General features: G+C 41.2%; 1 protein-coding gene across 1 annotated transcript in view; it reads right to left on the reverse strand.

Moving 5' to 3' along the window:
* Window positions 1-3645: 3645 nt before the first annotated feature.
* Window positions 3646-22036, reverse strand: part of Tmem38b (transmembrane protein 38B) — a 43430-nt gene continuing 25039 nt past the window's right edge. Inside the window, exons 3-6 of the mRNA XM_052716930.1 lie at window positions 16692-16876; window positions 15474-15561; window positions 11520-11637; window positions 3646-5522 (exon numbers count right to left, since the gene is read on the reverse strand). Coding sequence (XP_052572890.1) covers window positions 5310-5522; window positions 11520-11637; window positions 15474-15561; window positions 16692-16876 — 604 coding nt within the window. The 3' untranslated portion in view covers window positions 3646-5309. The remainder of the gene's footprint in view (window positions 5523-11519; window positions 11638-15473; window positions 15562-16691; window positions 16877-22036) is intronic.

A 22036-nucleotide genomic window follows, 5' to 3' on the forward strand; every position in this document is an offset into this window, starting at 1 on the left:
CAAGCCTTTTGAGATTTCTAGAAAAATGAGATCTGGAGGAGAAACGAGGAATTAAGGAAAAGTGGGAGAAACTCCCACAAGTGGGAGGGATTTCTAAGACAGAGCCCTTGAACTCCCGTCTTGTGATCCACAGCACAAACAGGAAAAGCGGCAACTCGCAAGAGGTGCACAGAGGCAACAGTGAGAACCAGGGACTTCCTGAGGAACAGAATCCCTGCCACACATAGCAACATAGAGTGTTTATCGTTACTGTTTCTCTAGAACAGTGGTTCTCAATCTTCCCAACGCCGCGAACTTTAATACAGTTCCTTACATTGTGGTGACCCCAGTCATAAAATTATTTCATTGCTACCTCATAACTGTAATTTTGTTACTGTTATGAATTGTAATGTAAACATCTGATGTGCAGGATGATATGAACCCCACAGGGGTCATGACCCACAGGTTGAGAACCCCTGCTCTAGAGACTGTTATTTGGGGTTCCTCAGATTGGCATGTGGCTTCATGACATGAGTCAGAAAGAGCAATAACAATGAAAAGAAAATGCTAAGAAATTAGTTGTCTTTAAAAATATAAAATCTGGAGCTGGGCACACACCTATAATCCCAGCACACAGGAGGCAGAGGCAGGTGGATCTCTGAGTTTGAGGCCAGCCTGCTCTACAGAATGAGTTCCAGGACATCCAGAGCTACACAAAGAAACCCTATCAGAAAAAGAGAGGAGAGGAGGGAGGGAGGGAGAGATGGAGGGAGGGAGGGAGGGAAGGAGGGAGAGTGTGGTGATATTTTACTTGTGCTTTAATAAAGCTTGCCTGGAGATCAGAGGAAATAGCAAGCCATTTTAAGTAAACAAGAAGTCAGACGGCACAGGCCCTTAATCCTATCACTTAGCAGGCAGGGTCTCTGTGTGTACAAGGTCACAACAGAGCCAAACATGGTGACACACGCCTTTAATCCTAGTACCAACCATAGAGACCTGGAGGTCTGTACAGATAGACAGAAAGTGACAGAGCTGTGTAGGAAGAGGAAGTGAGGTAGCTGGGCTAAGATCACCAATGAGAGGGCAGAACAGCAAGGCAATAAAGGTGTGGGTAGACAGGAAATAATGCGCATTTGGAAACTGCAGAGTTGGTGAGATAAGGTTGGCCAGTGGCTTTCCCTATTTCCCTGATCTAAGGCTTTCACCTCTATATTTGGCTCTTTGTTTTTTATTTAATAAGACCATTTAGAAATTCATCTACAGGAGAGGGAGGGAGGGAGGGAGGGAGGAAGGAGGGAGGGAAGGAGGGAGGGAAGGAGGGAGGGAAGGAGGGAGGGAGGACAGACTGCACTACATCCCAATTTCCGGGCCAGCCTGGACTAGTAAATACTTACTTTAAAAAAAAAAAAAGCATCAGTTATTTTAAATGACCCAGTGGAATTGTCTTACTAAGAAAAATAAATTCAGTAAATCAAGTTAATGAAGAAACAGTATGACTGCTTGCCTTGCTCTGTGGTACCCTCAGGTCTGTTATAAAGCAGTTCTAACAATCTTATTTTTTTTTTTAAAGATTTAGCTATTTATTATAAGCACCAGAGATGGTTGAGAGCTACCATGTGGTTGTTGGGAGTTGAACTCAGGACCTCTGGAAGAACAGTCAGTGCTCTTAACCACTGAGCCATCTCGATCTTATTTTTAACAGACACTCTGTCACTTTCTAAATCCTGCTTAATATCCATCCATTATCTTTTCCCCATGGGAACACACGTTTCCTTTCTCTAGGTGTTTTCCTTGTGCTCTGTATCTTCAGAATCTAGGAGTCTTAACCTAAACTGGCAATTCTTATTTGCTGAATAAGCAAACAAACATGCCCAAAATGTGACTCATACCTGGGGCAAACACCATACAGGGCTTTGTGTCAGGGGAAGGAGAGCATTTTTATTTTTTTATTGAAAGTAAGTTTCCTCACATAACAAATTCTGATCAGTTTCCCCTCCCTTCCTATATCACCATTCTTCCAACCTGTCTTCTGTCTCTAGAAAACAAATAGGCATAAAACAGGGAAAAAAGAAAAAGCACAAGAAACACACACACACCTTAAAAACACAAAATCAGAAACCATAATAAACAAGCAAAAGACCAATAAGGTAAGAAAATGACCAAACAAGGCAATATGAGACAAATCTCCCAAAATACCATTGAGTTTGTTTGTGTTGGCCATCAACCCTTGGCCCGGGGCCTGCCCTTAATGTGGTTTCTATATCCAGTGAGACTCCATGGGCAAACACTAAGTTTTCTTTTGTAAGTGGTTGCCAAATGGAGATAGCCTGAGGTAGTGACGGAGTCTTGTGTCTACTTCCCCTCTCGGCATTAGGACTCCACATGACTAGGACTCTGCGTGGCTAGGACTCCGCGTGGCTTAGACCCGTGCAGGCCCTCTGCATGCATGCTGCCAGTCTCTGGATTCCTATGTGCTTCTGTCCTGTTCTGTCTGGAAGACACTGTTTCCTTGGTGTTGTCCAACACCTCTGGCTCTTACACTTCTCCCTCCTCTTCCCCAAACATTTTTAAACACATGATTCAGTTTCCAACATTCCTCTCAATTGCAATCAACTCGTGACTTGAAGTGGATTTTTTTCCCTTTATTTTTTCATAAAGTATAATTTAATTTAAAAAGTGGCTGTGCTGAAACAGACAAAAACTACACGCACAAGTGTCTCTCCGCTTCCTTTCTCTCACCTCTTTTCAGGTTATGGCCACTGGAAAGACACTGGTCAGAGCTCCACTGAAATCCATCTACCCCACGAACCTGGTCTCTCCCTTACTGGAAACTCTGTCAGCAAGGAAGAATAAAGAATCTGGTGGCTCAGTTTGGAACTATTTAGGCACATTCTGCTAGAGGCTGGATCACAGCAGTGTAACATGAATTTTAAAAGGTCTTATTAATAAAAAAAAAAAAAAAAAAAAACAAAAACAAAAAAAACCCCGGAGCCAGCCATGTTCTTATCTCTACAAAATCCTCAGCCTCCTGAGAGAGACTTCCCATTTACTCACGACTCTTATATACCTTTCTGTGCCCTGCCATCTTACTTCCTTCCTAGTGCTGGGAATAAAGGTGCGTGTCACCATGCCTGAGTAAGAATGTGGCTAGTTTGTTCTGTTTATCTGATCTTTCATCTTTCACCCCAATACCTGGCCGGATTTTTTGTTTTGTTTTGGTTTGGGTTTTTTTTTATTATTATTAATAAGACCTTTTAAAATTCGTGTTACACAGCAGTCTGGAGCCCATGTTCTTGCACTTTCCTATCTCCTCTCTACTTTTTATTTTTTAAGGCCTACCAGGTCCTGCCATCATTAGGGGTCACCTCTGACTGGGCTGTGTGATGTGGGCCTATGAACCACAGCCATGCTTCTTGGTAGTTAAGGAGTAAGGAGCTGGTCTCCAGTAGTCACCTGAGCAGATTCCAGGTGGGAAGTTTCAAGCCTAATCCACGTTCTCCAGTACAGCTAAGAATTGAGGGATCTAGCATATTTGCATAGCCTGATGAAGTGGGCAGGAAGGTCCCTTCAGACTGTGGTCACTAAGTGTATCATAGAGTCAAAACAACACAGGACTCTGAACTCCTTCCTCAAAACAATACAAAAGAAAAACAAGGAATACTCCTCTAGTGCGAAAGTACTTATTTTAATGAATTTGTTTTTAACACAAAAGTAAAACAAGATTCTTACTGTTTTAACTACAGCTAAATTCAAACTTCAGAACCGACCAATAATAACATGTTCATTTTGCAAAGTTCCTGACTACAGATTATCAAATATATAATACAGAATTCAATTCCATGCTTTCTGTCACAATATTAAAAATAAACATTTTCTAATACCAAGGTTATCAAAAGTGCCCCACCCAAAATCTTTTTCTTAAGCAAGTAAAAGTAGAGAGCCTGCTAGTGTGCATATTTGTTAAAAATTAAAAAGGAAAACTTTACATCTTGCATGTCATTTAAGTGTTTCTTAGCCAACCAGAAATACCGAATATAGGTGGCAGGTTCCTATTCTTGGTATAAAAAGTCAGACCACAGAATTGTAATGTTAAAACAGGACTTTAACACCAAATAGAGCAAATAAATCTATCATGTAATACATTTTCTTGTTTTCTTTTTATCTTGTCGATGAGAAACCAGATTTCATGTTGTATTACTTCATTCAAGTAGTCTAGCATGTGAGGTTAGGTTCTGTGCAGGCAGTTCTCATGGGAGCTGAGCATGTTCACATCAAAGTGGTTTTCAGTGAAGATAAAACTAGCAATACGTGTCCATGTCAACACGGGTTTGCACATGGTGATTCAACAAAAACACCATGTGCAAACCCACAACAGACAGTCAAGTAAACACCCGAAGCAGTGGTCACAGAAGAGAGGGGCAGAAGGAGACACTGTCAGCCATGACAATACTTTTTGTTGAAGTCACTGAGACATGCATATTCAGACCAACTGAGTCAGGAGGAACATATGACATGTGACACCCTGGCCTGGCATGGTGGCCCGTGCCCATAATCCCAGCACTTGGGAGGCCGAGGTAGGAGGAGATTGAGGCCAGTCTAAGCTACAGAGTGAGACTGTTGTTGCAAAAAGAAAAAGATACACACAAATTATAACCCTGCTTTCCTGAGGAGAAAGTAGTTCTTAAAACAAGAGCATGAAAAAAACTTCAAACTGAGACTCAAATTAACAGTGTGGTCTCACTGAAAAATAATACTTTAAAATAAATTAAATTTCAGGTATTTTTAATGTGAGTAAGATATATAAAAACAAATGTATACACCAAATATACACTATCAGTTTATTTTCAGTTAAAAATTAGTTAGGAAAAGTTCTCCATGTTCAAATTTAAATAGGAACTGTCTTCTATATACAGGAATTGTACTGGAAATATAAAGTAAAAGTTTAATTCTACAGAATTAAAACACAATTAGAATCATTCAAAAAGTGAAAAAAAATACTGAATTTTATAAGTGTGAAAGCCTTAGAATTTTGTAGTAACAAGTGGACAAAAGTTTTCTACCATTTAAAAAAGTATCCTTTTATCTATATAAAACTATTCAAATAATTATGAGAATCTCTTACACCAGAAAAATAAATTCACATGATACACTCGTGACCCCAAGAGTTACTATCAACAGAGTGGTGTCCCTGAAGCAAAGCATCTCTTCCTTCCTGTCTCCTCTATCCTTACAGATAAGCCTACATCACGTCATTTACGTAGAAACACGACCACACTCTAACTCAGATAAGTAACTCTTCCCCTTTGGCCTCCTAAGCTCAGGCAAAACCATCAGTCTTCTTTCTTGGCAAGCCTCTTAGCATCATCCAGATCCTCTATGGTGGGCTTGGATGCTGACGAGGTAGTACCATTGGAAGACGGTTTTGATTCCGTTTGCTTTTCACTCAATGAAAACTGCTGTTGCCAGCCAAACAGCATCCGGCTCAAGGTATCCTCAAAGGGAGCAAGAGTCACAGTGGAATCCTTTGTCACCATCATAGTTACCTAGGGAAAAAATTTTGAATTTCAGTACAAACACTTTCTGTTTCTCAAAACTGAGACAGAAAAATTAATAATGGGAAAAGGGAGTCAAATGTGTTTTTTGTCTAATCTACAGGAGAAAAAAATAAGCTTAATTCTGGAAAAATCTCTGACCCCTATGAATATAAAGAGTATTATTCATCCAAAGTAATACCAGGTACATTTTGATGTACCTTGTACATCAAATGAAGTATGATATTGCTATAACAAGAAAGAAAGGGGGGCGGGAGGGAGGGAGGGAGGGAGGGAGGGAGGTAAGTGAATGGGTAGATAGAGAGACAGACAGAGAGACAGAAAAAGAAGTCAAAAGAAATGAGATATAATATACAGTCTGTATCAGCAGCTAATACAGCTGTCATTACTATACATCTGGCTTGGTCAGAACTGTGGTAAATACTTTATACTCATCTCCACTTTCAGTTTAATACAACAATTACTGCTGCCTTCACCACAGAGAGGAGCAGAGTCACACACAGCTCTGACAGGTAGTTAACTTGTCCCAAACTAAAAGGATAGTTAAGTGGTAAACAGGGTGCAATACAGATTTTGGGTTCAGTCACTACTTAACCACACACTATTGTCCATGGTTGCAGACTATTTCCCTAAGAGAAACTGCAGACGGCTTCTCCCCACCCATCTTTTCTGCTTGAATTAATTGTATGCAGAATGAAGACATCAGAATGTGGACCAAAGAGTGCTTTCAATCCTTTACCTAGCAAATCACATGGCCCAGAAATGCCCAGATGTGACTGAGAAATTAGACTGGCCCCAAAATGTATCTACTGGGAGAACTCTGGTATCTAACATAGTTTCAAAGCCCTAAGACTAACAGTCAGTTCTTCCAGATCACAGAAAGGAATCAAACTAGAAACTTTTGGAATTACATTCCTAAAATAGTCCCCTACACAATCCACTTTCTTGGGATAATTGACACAAAGAATAAAGTCTCACATGTGACATAATCTAGGGGCTGGGAAGTTACAAAAAGAGTATATGAGCATCTCAAGAACAGACAGGTGAGGAGTCCTCCCTGCTCAGGTGCAGGCCACACCAATGCGAAGAACAGGGGAGTGGTCTGCCTGCCAGTTGAACTGCCCCACCCCTAGATTCTGTTCCCCAAGACCCATTCCACAGCCCGTGCCCCCCACCTCATCATCCCCAGTGCTGCTGGGCCCTGCTCCCACCCCTTCAGACTCCTGCTGCTCAAGTGCAGACCACCCAGTCAGAACAACAGGTGTGAGTGACCTGCCTACCCCCTTACCTGCCTCACTCCCTAGATTCTGCTCCCCAAAACTCATTCCACTATCTGTCCCTCTCACCTCACTGCCATCGCCAAGGCCAGGCCTTGCCCCAAACCCCAGGTGACTCTTGCTGCTCAGGTGTAGGCCACACCTGTCAGAAGAACAGAGACTCCTTGCTGCACCAAAGGCCAAGCTAACCTCCAGAAGGCCAACTCCCAACTTGGATAGAGACTCCCTACTAGATCAGAGGTCACACAGGCCACCAGATTCAGGCCACAACGACTAGAAGACCAAAGAGGAAACAGAAACCAAGGAACAAAACACCCATCCAACAAAAACAAAATCAGAAATCAGGACCTACACCTAATCATCCAAAACCCAGAAGCCTAAAATCCAGTGTAAGAATAGAATCAGCGCCGGGTGGTGGTGGCGCACGCCTTTAATCCCAGCACTCGGGAGGCAGAGGCAGGCGGATCTCTGTGAGTTCGAGGCCAGCCTGGTCTACAGCGCGAGATCCAGGAAAGGCGCAAGGCTACACAGAGAAACCCTGTCTCAAAAAACCAAAAAAAAAAAAAAAAGAATAGAATCAGCAACAGCCAGGGCAATACGGCACCACCAGAGCCCAGCTATCTTACAACAGCAAGACCTGAATATTCCAATGCAGCACAAGCACAAGAAAACATCCTTAAAAACAACTTTATGAAGAAGATAGCAGTCCTGAGGAAATGAAAAAGTCCCTTAAAGAAATCAAGGAAAAGAAAACTAAAAAACTGGAGGAAATCAATAAATCCCTTAAAGAATGCCAAGAAAGGCAAGAAAAAAACAAACATGTGAAGGAAACTATCCAAGACCTGAAAACAGAAATAGAAGCAATAAAGAAAACACAAACTGGGGAAATTCTGGAAAAGGAAAATCTGGGTAAGGGAATAGGAACTATAGACACAAGCATCACCAACAGAACACAAATATGGAAGAGAATCTAAGAAACTCCTCACACAAAACATCCAGAAAATCTGGGACACTATGAAAAGATCAAACCCAAGAATAACAGGAATAGAAGAAGAAGAATCCCAGCTTAAAAACACATAAAATATATTCAACAAAATCATAGAAGAAAATTTCCCTAACCTAAAGAAGGACATGCCTATAAAGATACAAGAAGCTTACAGAACACCAAACACATTGTCTCAGAAAAGCAAATCCCCAAATCACATAATAATCAAAACTAAACATACAGAACAAAGAAAGAATATTAAAGGCTGCAGAGGAAAAAGGCCAAGTATCATATAAAGGCAGACCTATTAAAATTATACCCAACTTCTTAACTGAGACTTTAAAAGCTGGAAGAACCTGGATAGATGTCTTACAGACTCTATAAGAGACCATGGATGCCAGCCCAGACTACTGTACTACTATACCGATAAACTTCAATCACATTAGATGGAGAAAACAAGACATTTCATGACAAAGTCAACTTTAAAAATATTTATCCACAAATCCAGTCATACAGAAGGTACTAGAAGGAAAATGCCAACCCAAGGAAGTTAACTACACCTATAAAAACACAGGCAATAGATAATCTCACACCAGCAAAATCCCAAGAAGGGAAACACACACATACACAACCACCACCACAACAACAAAACAACAAGAATTAACAATCACTGGTCATTAATATCTCTCAGGCAAATGGATGGAACTAGAAAAGATTATCCTGAGTAAAGTAACCAAGACTCAGAAAGACAAACATGGTATGTACTCACTTATAGGTGGATACTAGCTGTAAAGTAAAGTAAAAGATAACCACGCGATTGTCCACCCAGAGAAGCTAGGTAACAAGGGGAGCTCAAGTGGAATAGACTCTTGAATATCACTGTGAAGAGGAAATAGAATAGATTTCACAGGCAGACAGGGAGAGAGGTCTGGATGAGGGTGGGGTATGGGGATGGGAACAGGAAGGATCAGGTCAGGGGAGGATGGAGGGAGAGAGTACTGGGAAAGACAACTGGAATCGGGGGCATCTCTGGGAAGAACTAGAAACCTAGTGCAACAGAAACTCCCAGGAATCTACGAGTGTGATCCTAACTAAGACTCCTAGCAATGAGAGATATGGAGCCTGAACCTGGCTGTCTCCTGTAACCAGGCAAGACTTCTAGTGGAATGGCTGGGACACCAGCCCAGCCACAAAATCTTCAACCTACAATCTGTCCTGACTACAAGATATGTTGGGGTAAAGGTGGCACAGAAATTGTGGGAGTATCAAACCCCTGACTAGTCCAGTTTGAGGCCCATGCCATGAGAGGGAGCCCATCCCTGACACTGCCTGGAGGGCCAGACCCCAGAGGTGGGATAGCCCAGAGACCTAGGAAAGAGCCAAACACAACCGGCAAAAAAAAAAAAGTCAGTGAAATGATTCCTAGTGGTATTCTGCTATACTCATAAACTGGTGCCTAGTCCAATCACCATTAGAGAAGCTTCACCCAGCAGCTGATGGAAACAGATGCAGAGGCCCACAGTCAAACATTAGGAAGAGTTCAGGGAATTCTGCAGAAGAAAGGGAGAAAGGAATGTAGGAGCCATAGGGGTCAAGGACACCACAAGAAAACCCACAGAATCAACTAACCTGGGCTCACAGGAGCTCATAGAGACTGAACCGACAACCTGATGCCCCACTGCCCCGTGAGGATTTATATGAAGGTAATGGGTACTGGAGAGGGAGAGCCATGTACTCCAGTGGTGCAGCCACTGGTAAGGCACCCATAACCTTTTTTAAAAATTGAATGTATTTATTTTAGTTTATTTGCATGTGCAGGTGTTCTGTCTGCATGCATGTCTGTGCACCATGTGTGTGCTTGGTGCCTGCGGAGGCTAACGGAGGGCACGGTCGCGTGGGACTGGAACTGCAGACCACTGGGAGTGGTACTCCCTGAACTGAATAGACCTTATAATTTATTACACATAAATTATACTACTATAAAGGTGATTTCTAAAAAATCTAGAAGTACTCATTCCTAAGTATTTTTAAATACACATTAATCAGTCCTTTGTTACACAGTCTTTTAAGTGACCTGGATAAAGCTGGTGTCTGCACACCTGGGACATGGCTGCTGGTCGTACCTACAGTGGAGTTAACCGGCCACAGGACAGCTGTGTCTGCAAGGGTCTGCTGTTACCAAACTGCTCCTGTAAACAGGATGCTCCTGTTTACACACCCCCAAGTTCCTTTAAAACCTTTATATTCCTCATCTTCACTTCCTTTTACTTATCTCAATTAATAAAAATCATTTTATAGTTCTACCATCTTTGAAACTGCTCTTACCAAGGTCATCACACATGGCTTAATTTAAAAACTCTGAGCTTCTCTATAGTTTTAATCATTATTGGTCAGTTCTTTGCTCGATTTCACAGAGACTATTTCACTGTAGCTTCTTCTAGAAAGCAGCCAAGAAGTCATACGTTTCTCAAAGTTCTTTCAAGTATTCTCTGATGGAGCGGGGATACAAATTTGACACGGCTCACAACAGACAAAAGTCTTACCTTAACAACTTTCTCATGTCAGAGGGCTGGAGACATGGCTCAGAAGTTAAGAGCACTGGCTCCTCTCCTAGAGGACCTGGGTTTAATTCCCAGCACCCATGGCAGCTCACAAATGTCTAACACCCTCTTACGGTCTCATCAGACACCAGACACATGCATGGTGCACAAATATATATATGCAGGCAAAACACCCATACACATAAACAATAATAAAAAAATGTAAGCCTATGTGAATTTTAACCAATGATACATTCCCATTTAACATGTTTAAAATTAATTACCATTGAGATCAATGAATGGTAGAAAATACATCACCCTTACAATATGACTTTATAAAGACAATGCCGGAAGCCACGTGTCCCTTGGGACACGTGTAAGCTTAGCTCAAGAAACACAGACTTGCTCAAAATTGCAGAGCCTCCGTTTCAACCTAAGTCCGTGCATCTACATGCTCAAGAGCTTTCTCCTCTGATGATAATCTTTCCCATTTATTTTGTTTCTCTGTGGCTTGGATTTTATCAATCATAAAGTATTTGAGAGAATTATAAAAGTATGTGATTTCTCCTTTAGTGAAACTGGCTGAACATGAATGAATGTCCAGCTTGCCTGAGTTCTGGGCAAAAAGGAGAAAAGGAAATTGCAGAGGAGAGATGAAGGAAGGAAAGGAGGAAAAGGAAGATATTTCACAGATTTCTCTCAAGAAAGAAGAGAACCATAGGTAGAGGTGGGAAAAAATTAGCTCTTCTATATTTAACCAGAAGGAGCAAGCATATCTGTAATTACATGAGACTTCCTCCACCTCCAGACTTAAGAACATACTGACTTTTCACAAAAACAAAAAGTGGTATCAACTTAAACTGTACCCCAATTTTGCAAACAAGGCAGGCCTGTCTGTACAGCCCCTGATTTCCTCCCTCCCTCCACTCCTCTCTGGCTTCCAACAAAGCACCTGCCTATTCTGTCCATCCGTAAATACCTCCAAACATCAAATGAAGAACCACAGAAGAGCTCCCGAAAATTCTGATGCATGGAGCAAACTCTCCCAAATTCATCTTTTTATATTCAATAATTAAAAAAAAAAAGCAAGTGTTGTTGGTACTAGCTTATCTGAAGGACCCCATCCAAGGGAAAGGCTTACACCGAATTTGTAATGCTGACTGGTGGACACCTGGAGCCCTCTTACCTTTATGGTCACGAGAAAGAAGGTGTAAAGGAACATGAGATCATGCTTTGACACTGCCAGATGCTTGGTGTGCTGGAAAGTGAAGATGATTGACCCCAGCAGCGTCACCTTGGAGGGGCTGAAAGGAAATAACATTTTAAGTCAGTGACAAACATACTCTGTCTACAATTTTTTCAGAGTGCTCTGTAAACATTAACTTAAGGAATGGACTATTAACAGATTAACACAAAATGAGCTGTGTGAATACATTTTTAAAGTCTCAGAAATGCTGAGTTATATAAACTTTAAAACCTTCTCTCAGCCGGGCGGTGGTGGCGCACGCCTTTAATCCCAGCACTCGGGAGGCAGAGGCAGGCGGATCTCTGTGAGTTCGAGGCCAGCCTGGACTACCAAGTGAGTTCCAGGAAAGGCGCAAAGCTACACAGAGAAACCCTGTCTCGAAAAAAAAAAAAAAAAAAAAAAAAAAAAAAGTATAACCAAAACCTTCTCTCATAACACAAAGAATTAAGAGGTTATTTTTACCGACTCTCTGTGTGTGTGTGTGTGTGTGTGTGTGTGTGTGTGTGTGTGTGTGTGTGTGTGTGCACTGTGCTGGCTAGCTCTATGTCAACAACACAAGCTAGAGCTATCTGAAAGGAGGGAAACTCAGCTGAGAAAATGCCTCCTTGAGATCCAGCTAGAGGGCATTTTCTCAATTAGTAATTGATGGAGGAGGGCCCAGCCCATTGTGGGTGGTGCCATTCAGGGGTTGATGGTCCTGGGTTCTGTAAGAAAGCAAGCCAAACAAGCCAGGAAGAAGCAAGCCAGTAAGCAGTTCACCTCCATGGCCTCTGCATCAGCTTCTGCCTTCACATTCCTGTCCTATTTGAGTCCCTGTTCTGACTTCCTTTGATGATGTACAGTATTGTGGAAGTGTAAGCCAAATAAACTCTTTCCTCCCCAAGTTTCTTCGGTTACGGTGTTTGATCAGCAATAAGACAAGTACTAAGAGTTCTTGACCACTGAGCTAACCCTTCAGGCCCAAGCCTTTTCAGAATGTCCATTATGTTTCCATAGTGCAGTATTTCAGAAACATATTTGTCCATCTAACATTTTTTTAAAGGACTTGAAGGTTTCATGCCCCACTGTGCAAATCTAGAATTAGTCCTGAAAAACCATCCATGATAAACAAGCCCCCAAGACAGATAAGAGAAGTGGGAGAAAGCCTTTCCTGTTCCATGACATAAATGCCACCACTGGACAATTTGAAGCTGCTGTAGAGAATGGTGAGTAAGATGTACACAGTCGTTCTCGGAAAGCAGTATGAGCTAGGCATGGTGGCACACCTTTAATCCCAGTTCTTGGGAGGCAAAGGCAGGTGGATATCTGTGAGTTCAAGGCTGGCCTAGGCTACATAGTGAGACCCTGTGAGCCAGCTCTAGTTTATCACCTTGAGCACAGCAGGTCAGTCTTTGCTGATATCTTAAGTATTAATGCCGAAATTATGAAACTGCTATACTGCTACCCTACCAAATCAACAGCAGTATTTTTATCTTACACACTTATCATGTACTTATGTATCTCAGTAAAGACCTCGGATAAACTATAAACTATGAGAATGCTACACTGCAACCATGAAAATATTTTTATAAGCCAGTTTATTATTTATTTTTATTTTTATTTTTTCTTTTTTTTTCGAGACAGGATTTCTCTGTGTAGCTTTACGCCTTTCCTGGAACTCGCTTTGGAGACCAGGCTGGCCTCGAACTCACAGAGATCCCCTGCCTCTGCCTCCCGAGTGCCGGGATTAAAGGCGTGCGCCACCACGCCCAGCTTCAGTTTATTATTTAAAGGTTACTAAAGTATTATAAACTAAGTACTGGGTTCTAAACAGTATAAGATCCAGACTTCACATAATAATATGAATAGTAATCATGTCTTAGAATAGTGATTCCTCAACTTTTATTGTATATTCCTATAGTTTTTAGTATTTTAAGACAATTACTAATATGAATGGACTTGTTAGTTTATATATGTATAACTATTATACAATGTACACAAGATTGAACATTTAAAAGTATAAAAGGCAAATGAGGGCTGTGGAGATGGCAGCGGGTAAGGAGACCCTTGCTGTACAGTGTGAAGGCCACACTGGATCCCTAGAACCCACAAAGGCCACCAGCAATCCCAGTGCACAGGAGGCAGACAGGGAAATCCCTGGAGCAGCCTGGCTAGCCAGGATGCCTAAAACAGTGAGCTCCATGTTCATGAAAGACCTCACTTCAACACACAAGGTGAAGACATATCACTAAAAACATCTGAATTCCACATGCACAAACATGCACTAGTATACATATGCACCCACACATGTGAACACGTGGTAATATTTTATTTGTGCTGAAATGTGGTGATATTTTATTTGTATGTTAATAAAGTTTGTCCGGAGATCAGAAAACATAGTCATCCATAAACAAAAGTCAGGTGGTGATAGCACATGCCATTAATCTGATCACATGGCAGGCAGAGTCTCTGTGTGTTCAAGGACACAGCCAAGCGTGGTGACACATGCCTTTAATCCCAGTACTAACCATAGAGACCTGGAGGTCTGTAAAGACAGGCAGTGACAAGGAAGTGAGGTGGCTGGGCTAAGAGTCAATGAGAAGGTAGAACAGCAAGGCAATAAAGGCACAGGTTAGACAGGAAGAAGCTGGTTCTCTTGGGAAGCTACGGCGACGTGGTGAGCTAAGGTTAGCTGGTGGCTCTCACTATTTCTCTGATCTCTACGGCATTCACCCCTGTATTTGACTCTGTGTTTCTTATTTAATAAGACTGTTTAGAAATTTGTCTACAAACACGCCCACACATATACATACACGAGACCCACCCCAACCCCTACCCCCGTGGAATCTGAGTTATCTTGTTGTTCTTTTGGTGTTCTAACCACTTGGTTCCTACACTAAAGTAGCTCACTAAGAAAAAGGCTTTGACACACACACTAACTGACCATTTTGGATTATGTTTTCTTAAAGAGGGACTCTAAAAAATATAAGCAGTTTGTAGATAATTGGGAAAGGACACTGGAGAGGATTTAAGGAAGATTTAAATCAAAGTAGTAGATTTGTTACGAAGATTGAGACGCCCTGGAAAATTCTATCATGTCTCTTTCCAAAGCACAGTGGTGGAACAGAGGCTGGCTACAGTCACAGACATTCCCCTTCCAAAGGGAAAGGAGAGATCCCTGGCACCAAGACATCTCAAACATCCAGCAGATGGAGTTCCACTGGATTCCAGGGCTGCAGCTGCAGGCTCCATGCTCTAATTTTACACAGCATGGCTCTGGCCTCTGGACTTGAACTGTAGCCTGTGAGACCGGCCTATGAAGCACCCCAATCCTTCCTCAAAACTACTTGGTCCTCTTCCTTGTTTCAGGACTTATTCTCTACTCGTACCTACATCATACATACAGAAAGCTAGGATCTGCACATGAGGAGAATAAGTTCATGTTGCACATTAAGTAGGTTTTGCTGTTGTTGTTGTTGTTACGTATATGGGTGCTTTGCATGCATGTATATACTGTGTACCAGGTGTGTGCCTGGTGCCCACAGGGGCCAGAAGAAGCCATCAGGTCCACTGGAACTGAGTCACAAAAAGTTTGAGACATCACCTGGGTGCCAGGAGCTGAACCTGGGTCCTCTGTAAGAGCAGCAAGTGATCTTAACCACTGAGCCAGCTCTCCAGCCTCCCAGCTGTTTTATAAAGGACGGGAATCCACAGAAAACTGATGCTGACTTTAGGAGTTCACCTGGGAAAGTAAACTCTTAGAATGAATCTGCTGGTTTTCTTCCCATTTTGATTGCCATTTATTTCTCGGGTACATTTCAGCCACCTACACAGTTCCAAACCTGTTCTTTTCAAAGAAGCTGGGTAGAAGCTATGACTGTAGGCCCAGCTCTCAGTATGACATATACCACTTACAAGGACATCTTCAGCCACTCATCACCTTTTGGTTTCCAATCTCCTTTTAGCAACTGTTCACAAGATGTGACAATAACACCCCCTGCACCTAAAAAGGAGAAGAAGAGAAAGAAAAAAAACTATTTAACCAGTTTTCTTAAGAAAACACATGGCAGGGGAAGTCAGACTTTCCCCTCCTGCTTTAAATCCAAGATTACCAAAATAGAATTCTTGAGAGGAAGAAAAAGTAGTCTTCTGTATTGAAATCTGAGACAACTGCATTCTCTCTCCCAGCATGACAAACGCCTGTCTTACTGTGATCTACGGTTAAAGCTGAGATCTCAAGCACAGAGATGCATATATAGAATTGTTTTGTGAAAAGTAAGATCCTCTCTTGATATTTATTTCCTTGACATGGTTAGTTTTCAGTGCAGCATACTGTAACAGAGGTTCCAGAAATATGTTCGATGCTTACATAGACAACACTAGGGTTAGTGACATAGCCCAGTTGGCAGAAACACTTGCCTAGCATGTATCAATCCATGACAATGCATGAACCAGGTGTGGCAGCACTTTCCTGTGATCCCAGCACTCAGGAGGTAGAGGCAGTATGGTCACAAGTTCAAGGTCATCCTCAACTACACAGGCTACCTAGTCTCAAAAAGAAAGAATATAAAATAATTATATTAGCAATTAGAACAATGTGAATATGAATATTTGCTACTTCTAACAACTCACAAGAAAGGAATATAAAGCAATTTGTTTTCATTTTTAGACAGGGTCTTTCTATGTAGCCTAGGGTGGCCCAGAAATCACTGTGTAGCTCAACCTGGTTTCAAACTTGTGACCTCCTGCCTCAGCCTTCCAAGTACTCAGATTACAGGTGTGCACGACCATGCTCAGCCTCAGCAGTGCTAGTTAATGTACATGACCCACAAAAGTTCTCATTAAGCTGTTTCATTTATGGCAAAATAATTAATTATGATTGCATATGGTTCAAGAAAACCTAAAGCAATTATTTATAAGGAACTTTACAAGGCCATCAGGCTCAAAATTATGGGTGATCGCTAATTCTCATGTAAGTAATTTTTAAATTAACTTTAGTAGCTAAAAAAGACAAGGTTTTCACTTTCCAATAAGAGTTATTAAAGTATGTGATCCCCACTCCTGAAAACAGAGTATTCAGAGTTACAGTACATCAATAACAGAATATGTATGAACACATATTATTAATATTACCTCGGGCCCATCCAATAGCTATCATGACTATCCAGCCATTTTTGTAATAGCTATTAGCATGTGTGACTCCACCTACTATTTTCCAAGTTCTGGTCACTTCCTTCATTCCCGCAGCCAGGAGCTGAATAGGTAGATATGAATAGCCCTGGGAAACTAGGTCACGTGGGCAAAAAAATACAATATACCTGAAATTAAAATTTAAATATTTTAATATGTAAATAATATCAGAAGACTAGAAGTGAAAATCTAAATCATCATCACTAGCAACATGGCATAACACAAAGAATGCGATTATCCATAAAGCTTGGAACATTATTTCAAAAAAAGTAGACTGGACATCAGGTTGTTTTTTTTGTTTTTTTTTTTTTTTGTTTTTTAAATTTATTTTAATTTATTTTGCAATACAATTCAGTTCTACATATCGGTCACGGATTCCCTTGTTCTCCCCCCTCCCGTCCCCCTCACCTTCCCCCCAACGCCCCCCCCCCCCCCCCATTCCCATCTCCTCCAGGGCAAAGCCTTTCCCACAGACTGAGGTCAACCTGGTAGACTCAGTCCAGGTAGGTCTAGTCCCCTCCTCCCAGGCCGAGCCAAACAATCCTGCATAGGCCCCAGGTTTCAAACAGCCAACTCATGCAATGAGCACAAGATCTGGTCCCACTGCCTGGATGCCTCCCAAACAGATCAAGCCAATCAACTGTCTCACCCATTCGGAGGGCCTGATCCAGTGGGGACCCCTCAGCCATTGGTTCATAGTTCATGTGTTTCCATTCATTTGGCTATTTGTCCCTGTGCTTTATCCAACCTTGGTCTCAACAATTCTCGCTCATATAAACCCTCCTCATTCTCGTTAATTGGACTCCCAGAGATCCACCCAGGGCCTAGTCATGGATCTCTGCATCCAGATCCCTCAGTCGTTGGATGAGGTTTCTAGCACAACAATTAGGGTGTTTGGCCATCCCATCACCAGAGTAGGTCAGTTCGGGCTGTCTCTCGACCATTGCCGGCAGTCTGTTGTGTGGGTATCTTTGTGGATTTCTGTGGGCCTCTCTAGCACTTTGCTTCTTCCTGTTCTCATGTGGTCTTCATTTACCATGGTCTCCTATTCCGTGTTCTCCCTCTCTGTTGTTGATCCAGCTGGGATCTCCCGCTCCCCCAAGCTCTCTTTCCCTCGACCCTCGCCTTTCATTACCCCCACTCATGTCCAGGCTGTTCATGTAGATCTCATTCCATTTCTCTGTCATTGGGCGATCCCTGTGTCTTTCTTGGGGTCCTGTTTTCCGGGTAGCCTCCCTGGTGATGTGAGTAGCAGACAATTCATCCTTGTTTCATGTCTAGTATCCTGCTATGAGTGAATACATACCATGTTTGTCTTTCTGAGTCTGGGTTACCTCACTCAGGATGATTTTTTCTAGATCCATCCATTTGTCTGCAAACCTCATCAGGTTGTTTTTTAACTCACACAAAACATATATAATCTGTCTGTGTCATGATGAGGGAAAGGAGTCACACTTTGCAATACTCCATAGAGTTTTTAACTTATTCACACAGTTTTAGAACAAACAGGTACATAATTTATTACCAAAAGGAAGCAAGTGCACCATCAGTTCCAGCACGTACAGGCCCCGGCCACTTAGTGTCTTTGTTCTTAGGGAAAAGGAATCAAACAAAGGAACCTTTTGGTAAATGAACAGAGGTTGCATTTCAACTCCTGTTAACATCTTGACCTGTGTCCCTTAGCTTAGGGCATTAAGTTAAAATCTGTGCAAAGATAGAGACAGCTCACAAGGAAATGAGTCTATGTTATAGAAAATGTATTTCCATGCAGCTGAAAGAATATGAAGCTCAGTCTTTAATTTGGTGAATACGCTTAGTTTTAGCCAATGAAGTTGTTGCTAGTTTAAGAATAACTCACCCATTCTCTGGAGAATCGCAGTTTTAAACTTCATTTGTTCTCCAGCATCCCCTCAAATACTATCAGTGGTATTTACTAGAAACTACACTGTTTCTTCCTTCCATTCCTAAGAGACAGTTCAGTGCATAAAGCACAACAGATCTTCTTCTAATGGGGTGATGCAAAACACTCGGCAGGGAAAAGTGTTGGGGTTCTTTTGAAAGCAAGAGTTAATTTTATTCCAATTCATGAGTCATAAACTCACAAACCTCCATGTTAACGAAACCCTGTGCCCACTTGAGCTGCCACGGAGTCAAGGAACAGCTCTTTGTCATGCTCAAGACTTACAAATAAGCACGTCCAACAAATGACTAGACTTGTTCTGTGACACAAGCTGGCTATGTGATGTTTCTCTAATGAATTAGTGGACCAACAGTCATTCATATATCCACGGAATATGAAATATTTGCCAACACACTGCTCCAGAAACCTAACATGGGAAGCAATGGTTTGGTCAGCCTCCACATCCCTTCTTCATCTTACTCGCTAATTCCTTCCCCTTCTTCTTCTTCAAAGTCCCACTCCAACACCACTATACCCACAGCCCTGGAAGGTCTGTTCCGTTTCATCTCAGCTCAGACAAGCAGCAGCTCTAGGCAACTGAAGCAGCTGGTTGTCAAGCCTAAAAACGCTCTTTAGACATTGTTCTCTACAATATAAAATAAAGGCTAGAGTGCTCCTAAGTAGATTACACTGGTCGCTGGATGACAGGAATCCTGCAATTTATCAGCTGTCTTCTAACCAAAAACTCAGCACAATGAAAAATAGCTCTGAATCATTCATTGGCATTCAATCTGGGGGAAAACACAAAACATAGCAAAGAATCACTGGAAAATTACAGAATCTGGGAGAAAGAAATGAAGTATCTAGAGACAATTTTATGTCATCTGAGATAAGATTTTATAGTTTAAAATTTTTACATGGACATAGGATCTTTTCAAAGTCTTTATATGTATAAGTGATTTACAGGAAGTTAGACAATGGACAGAAAAAGCATATACACTTAAGTAATAAATGGTATATATATTCTTAATAAAAGTAAACAATCTTTTGGTATCTATTGGAGATTAGATTAAGAACAGACACTGTGGTTTTACTTCAGCAGTAATTCATGCTAGGAAGAACATACTCAAAAGAAGACGCAAAACCGTATTACAATGACTCTATCTGCATTCCCTAACTCTATCTTTAACATGTGTGAAAACCTATTACTACACCAGCGATTCTGGACTTTACATCCAACTATGTGACACTATAACATATAGTCTATAATTTATAATTATTGCTACTTCTGAGTCCTAAGCTTTATCCTATTTTTCTAAAGTACAGCTACAACGATCTCACATGTTAACGAAACCCTGTGCCCACTTGAGCTGCCACGGAGTCAAGGAACAGCTCTTTGTCATGCTCAAGACTTACAAATAAGCACGTCCAACAAATGACTAGACTTGTTCTGTGACACAAGCTGGCTATGTGATGTTTCTCTAATGAATTAGTGGACCAACAGTCATTAATTAAACAGCAGGTCTCCTCTGTAAAGAGGATAATTCCACCTTAAGTTTCCAACATCTAAAATACCTTTACCTTGAAAGCACTAAAGAAAAAAAAAATACAGCAAAGAGAAAAGAAGATAACAATGGAGTTCTCACATGACACAGAGTAGAAGTTAGTCTAAAACAGGATACAACCAACAAATGCAAGCTAAACCAGTTTAAACAGGTTTTAAGATGGGAGCATAACTTAGGTTACAGCCAGAGGCTGGGCAGAGAGGAGGGCTAATCATTAAGAACATTGCTTCATTTACTACCAGTTCTCCTTTTCTGTCAAAGGCAGCATCACTTAACTGAGCCAAACAACACACTGCAGCCATGTTGGTCTTATGCAACAGCTCTGCTCTGCTCTGCAGTGAGGACTTTCATTGATATGTCTTGAAAACACCTATAAAACAATGGCTCATATATCCCCTCATCTAAAGGTAATCTCACTACAGTATGATTGGGAGTTTAAGGAAAACATTCTGAGACATAAAATCGATGCATGGAAAAATTATAAAATATGTACTGTCCCCATAAATAGATTTTTAAAAAGAAAACTTGAATGAAACAGTATGTTGTGTTGGATGTTGGGACAGTAGCTAGCTATACACTGACAGAACCAAGGTCTTGTTTGTCTTTACCAGTAGATGGCGCTAACCTCCAGACATGTGCGATGTGTGCACTGAGAAGCTGCGGTGTTAAAGCTGACCTTGCTATATGATTCCCCAAATCAATTAATTGACTCTTAAAGTTGGAAGAAGCACAGTCAAAAAACTTTATTCTAAATGTTAAAACTTCTAATATTAAAATAGCAAAATATACTGCCTGAAAGCCAGCATCATTTTTCATATTTAAGAGACTGTAAGGCCAACATTCCTATTTCCAGAATTCAAAGCAATTCACTGCTTACGCAACAACTAGAAGATTAAATAGCCAAGGTTTAAACCAGGGCTCCAGCTACCTAATATCTCTGATACCTTGTATAAGTCATTAACCTCAATGATCTGTTAAGGATAAAACAGTACTCACCTCACAGGATTTTCCAGAGCTTCAAAGAGACAAAATAAGAGACAGGGATAAAAACTGGTGATGTTCACCAAGTATATACTGAGCAAAACCTAAGACTGAATGAAAACTAAGTAGGGAAGACTGGCATACTAGCCATGAAACTGCAACAGTATAAAACACACCCTTATTTTAAAGATGGATACAACTAAATGTACATGAGCAAAGAACAGAATAAAATTCATTAGCAATGTCAGAATATTCTAATTTTGTTATATCCTTTGCCCAATAAAAAATAGAATTCTCTGTATGTCAGTAAATTAAGTATTACATATGTAACAGAAATAAGATAAATAAAAACTCCATAGTATTGAATTTGAATTAGAAATACACATCAATACGAACTTGAGTCATTTTCTTTTTCTTTGCCTTAACTCAGCTCAGTGGATGCCCTAGCAACACCTTTAATGCTCTGAGTGAGGGTTAGAAAACTATTTCTCACTTTAAAAAAAAAAAACCTAAAACTAAAACTAAATTCCAGAAGAAGTGTAAGAGTCTTACAGTACCAGAGGTCAAGGATGCTAATCCCAGGGCTGGGGGTTCCTCTGAAAAGTCTCCCACTGGCCAAAGATGGGACAATTAGCTTCAAATCATGACAAAAATTGAAATCTAGCCGGGCGGTGGTGGCGCACGCCTTTAATCCCAGCACTCGGGAGGCAGAGGCAGGTGGATCTCTGTGAGTTCGAGGCCAGCCTGGTCTCCAAAGTGAGTACCAGGAAAGGCGCAAAGCTACACAGAGAAACCCTGTCTTGAAAAAACCAAAAAAAAAAAAAAAAAAAATTGAAATCTAT

This window comes from Peromyscus californicus, unplaced genomic scaffold (assembly GCF_007827085.1).
Source record: "Peromyscus californicus insignis strain IS unplaced genomic scaffold, ASM782708v3 Scaffold_5__1_contigs__length_169319896, whole genome shotgun sequence".
NCBI lineage: Eukaryota > Metazoa > Chordata > Mammalia > Rodentia > Cricetidae > Peromyscus > Peromyscus californicus.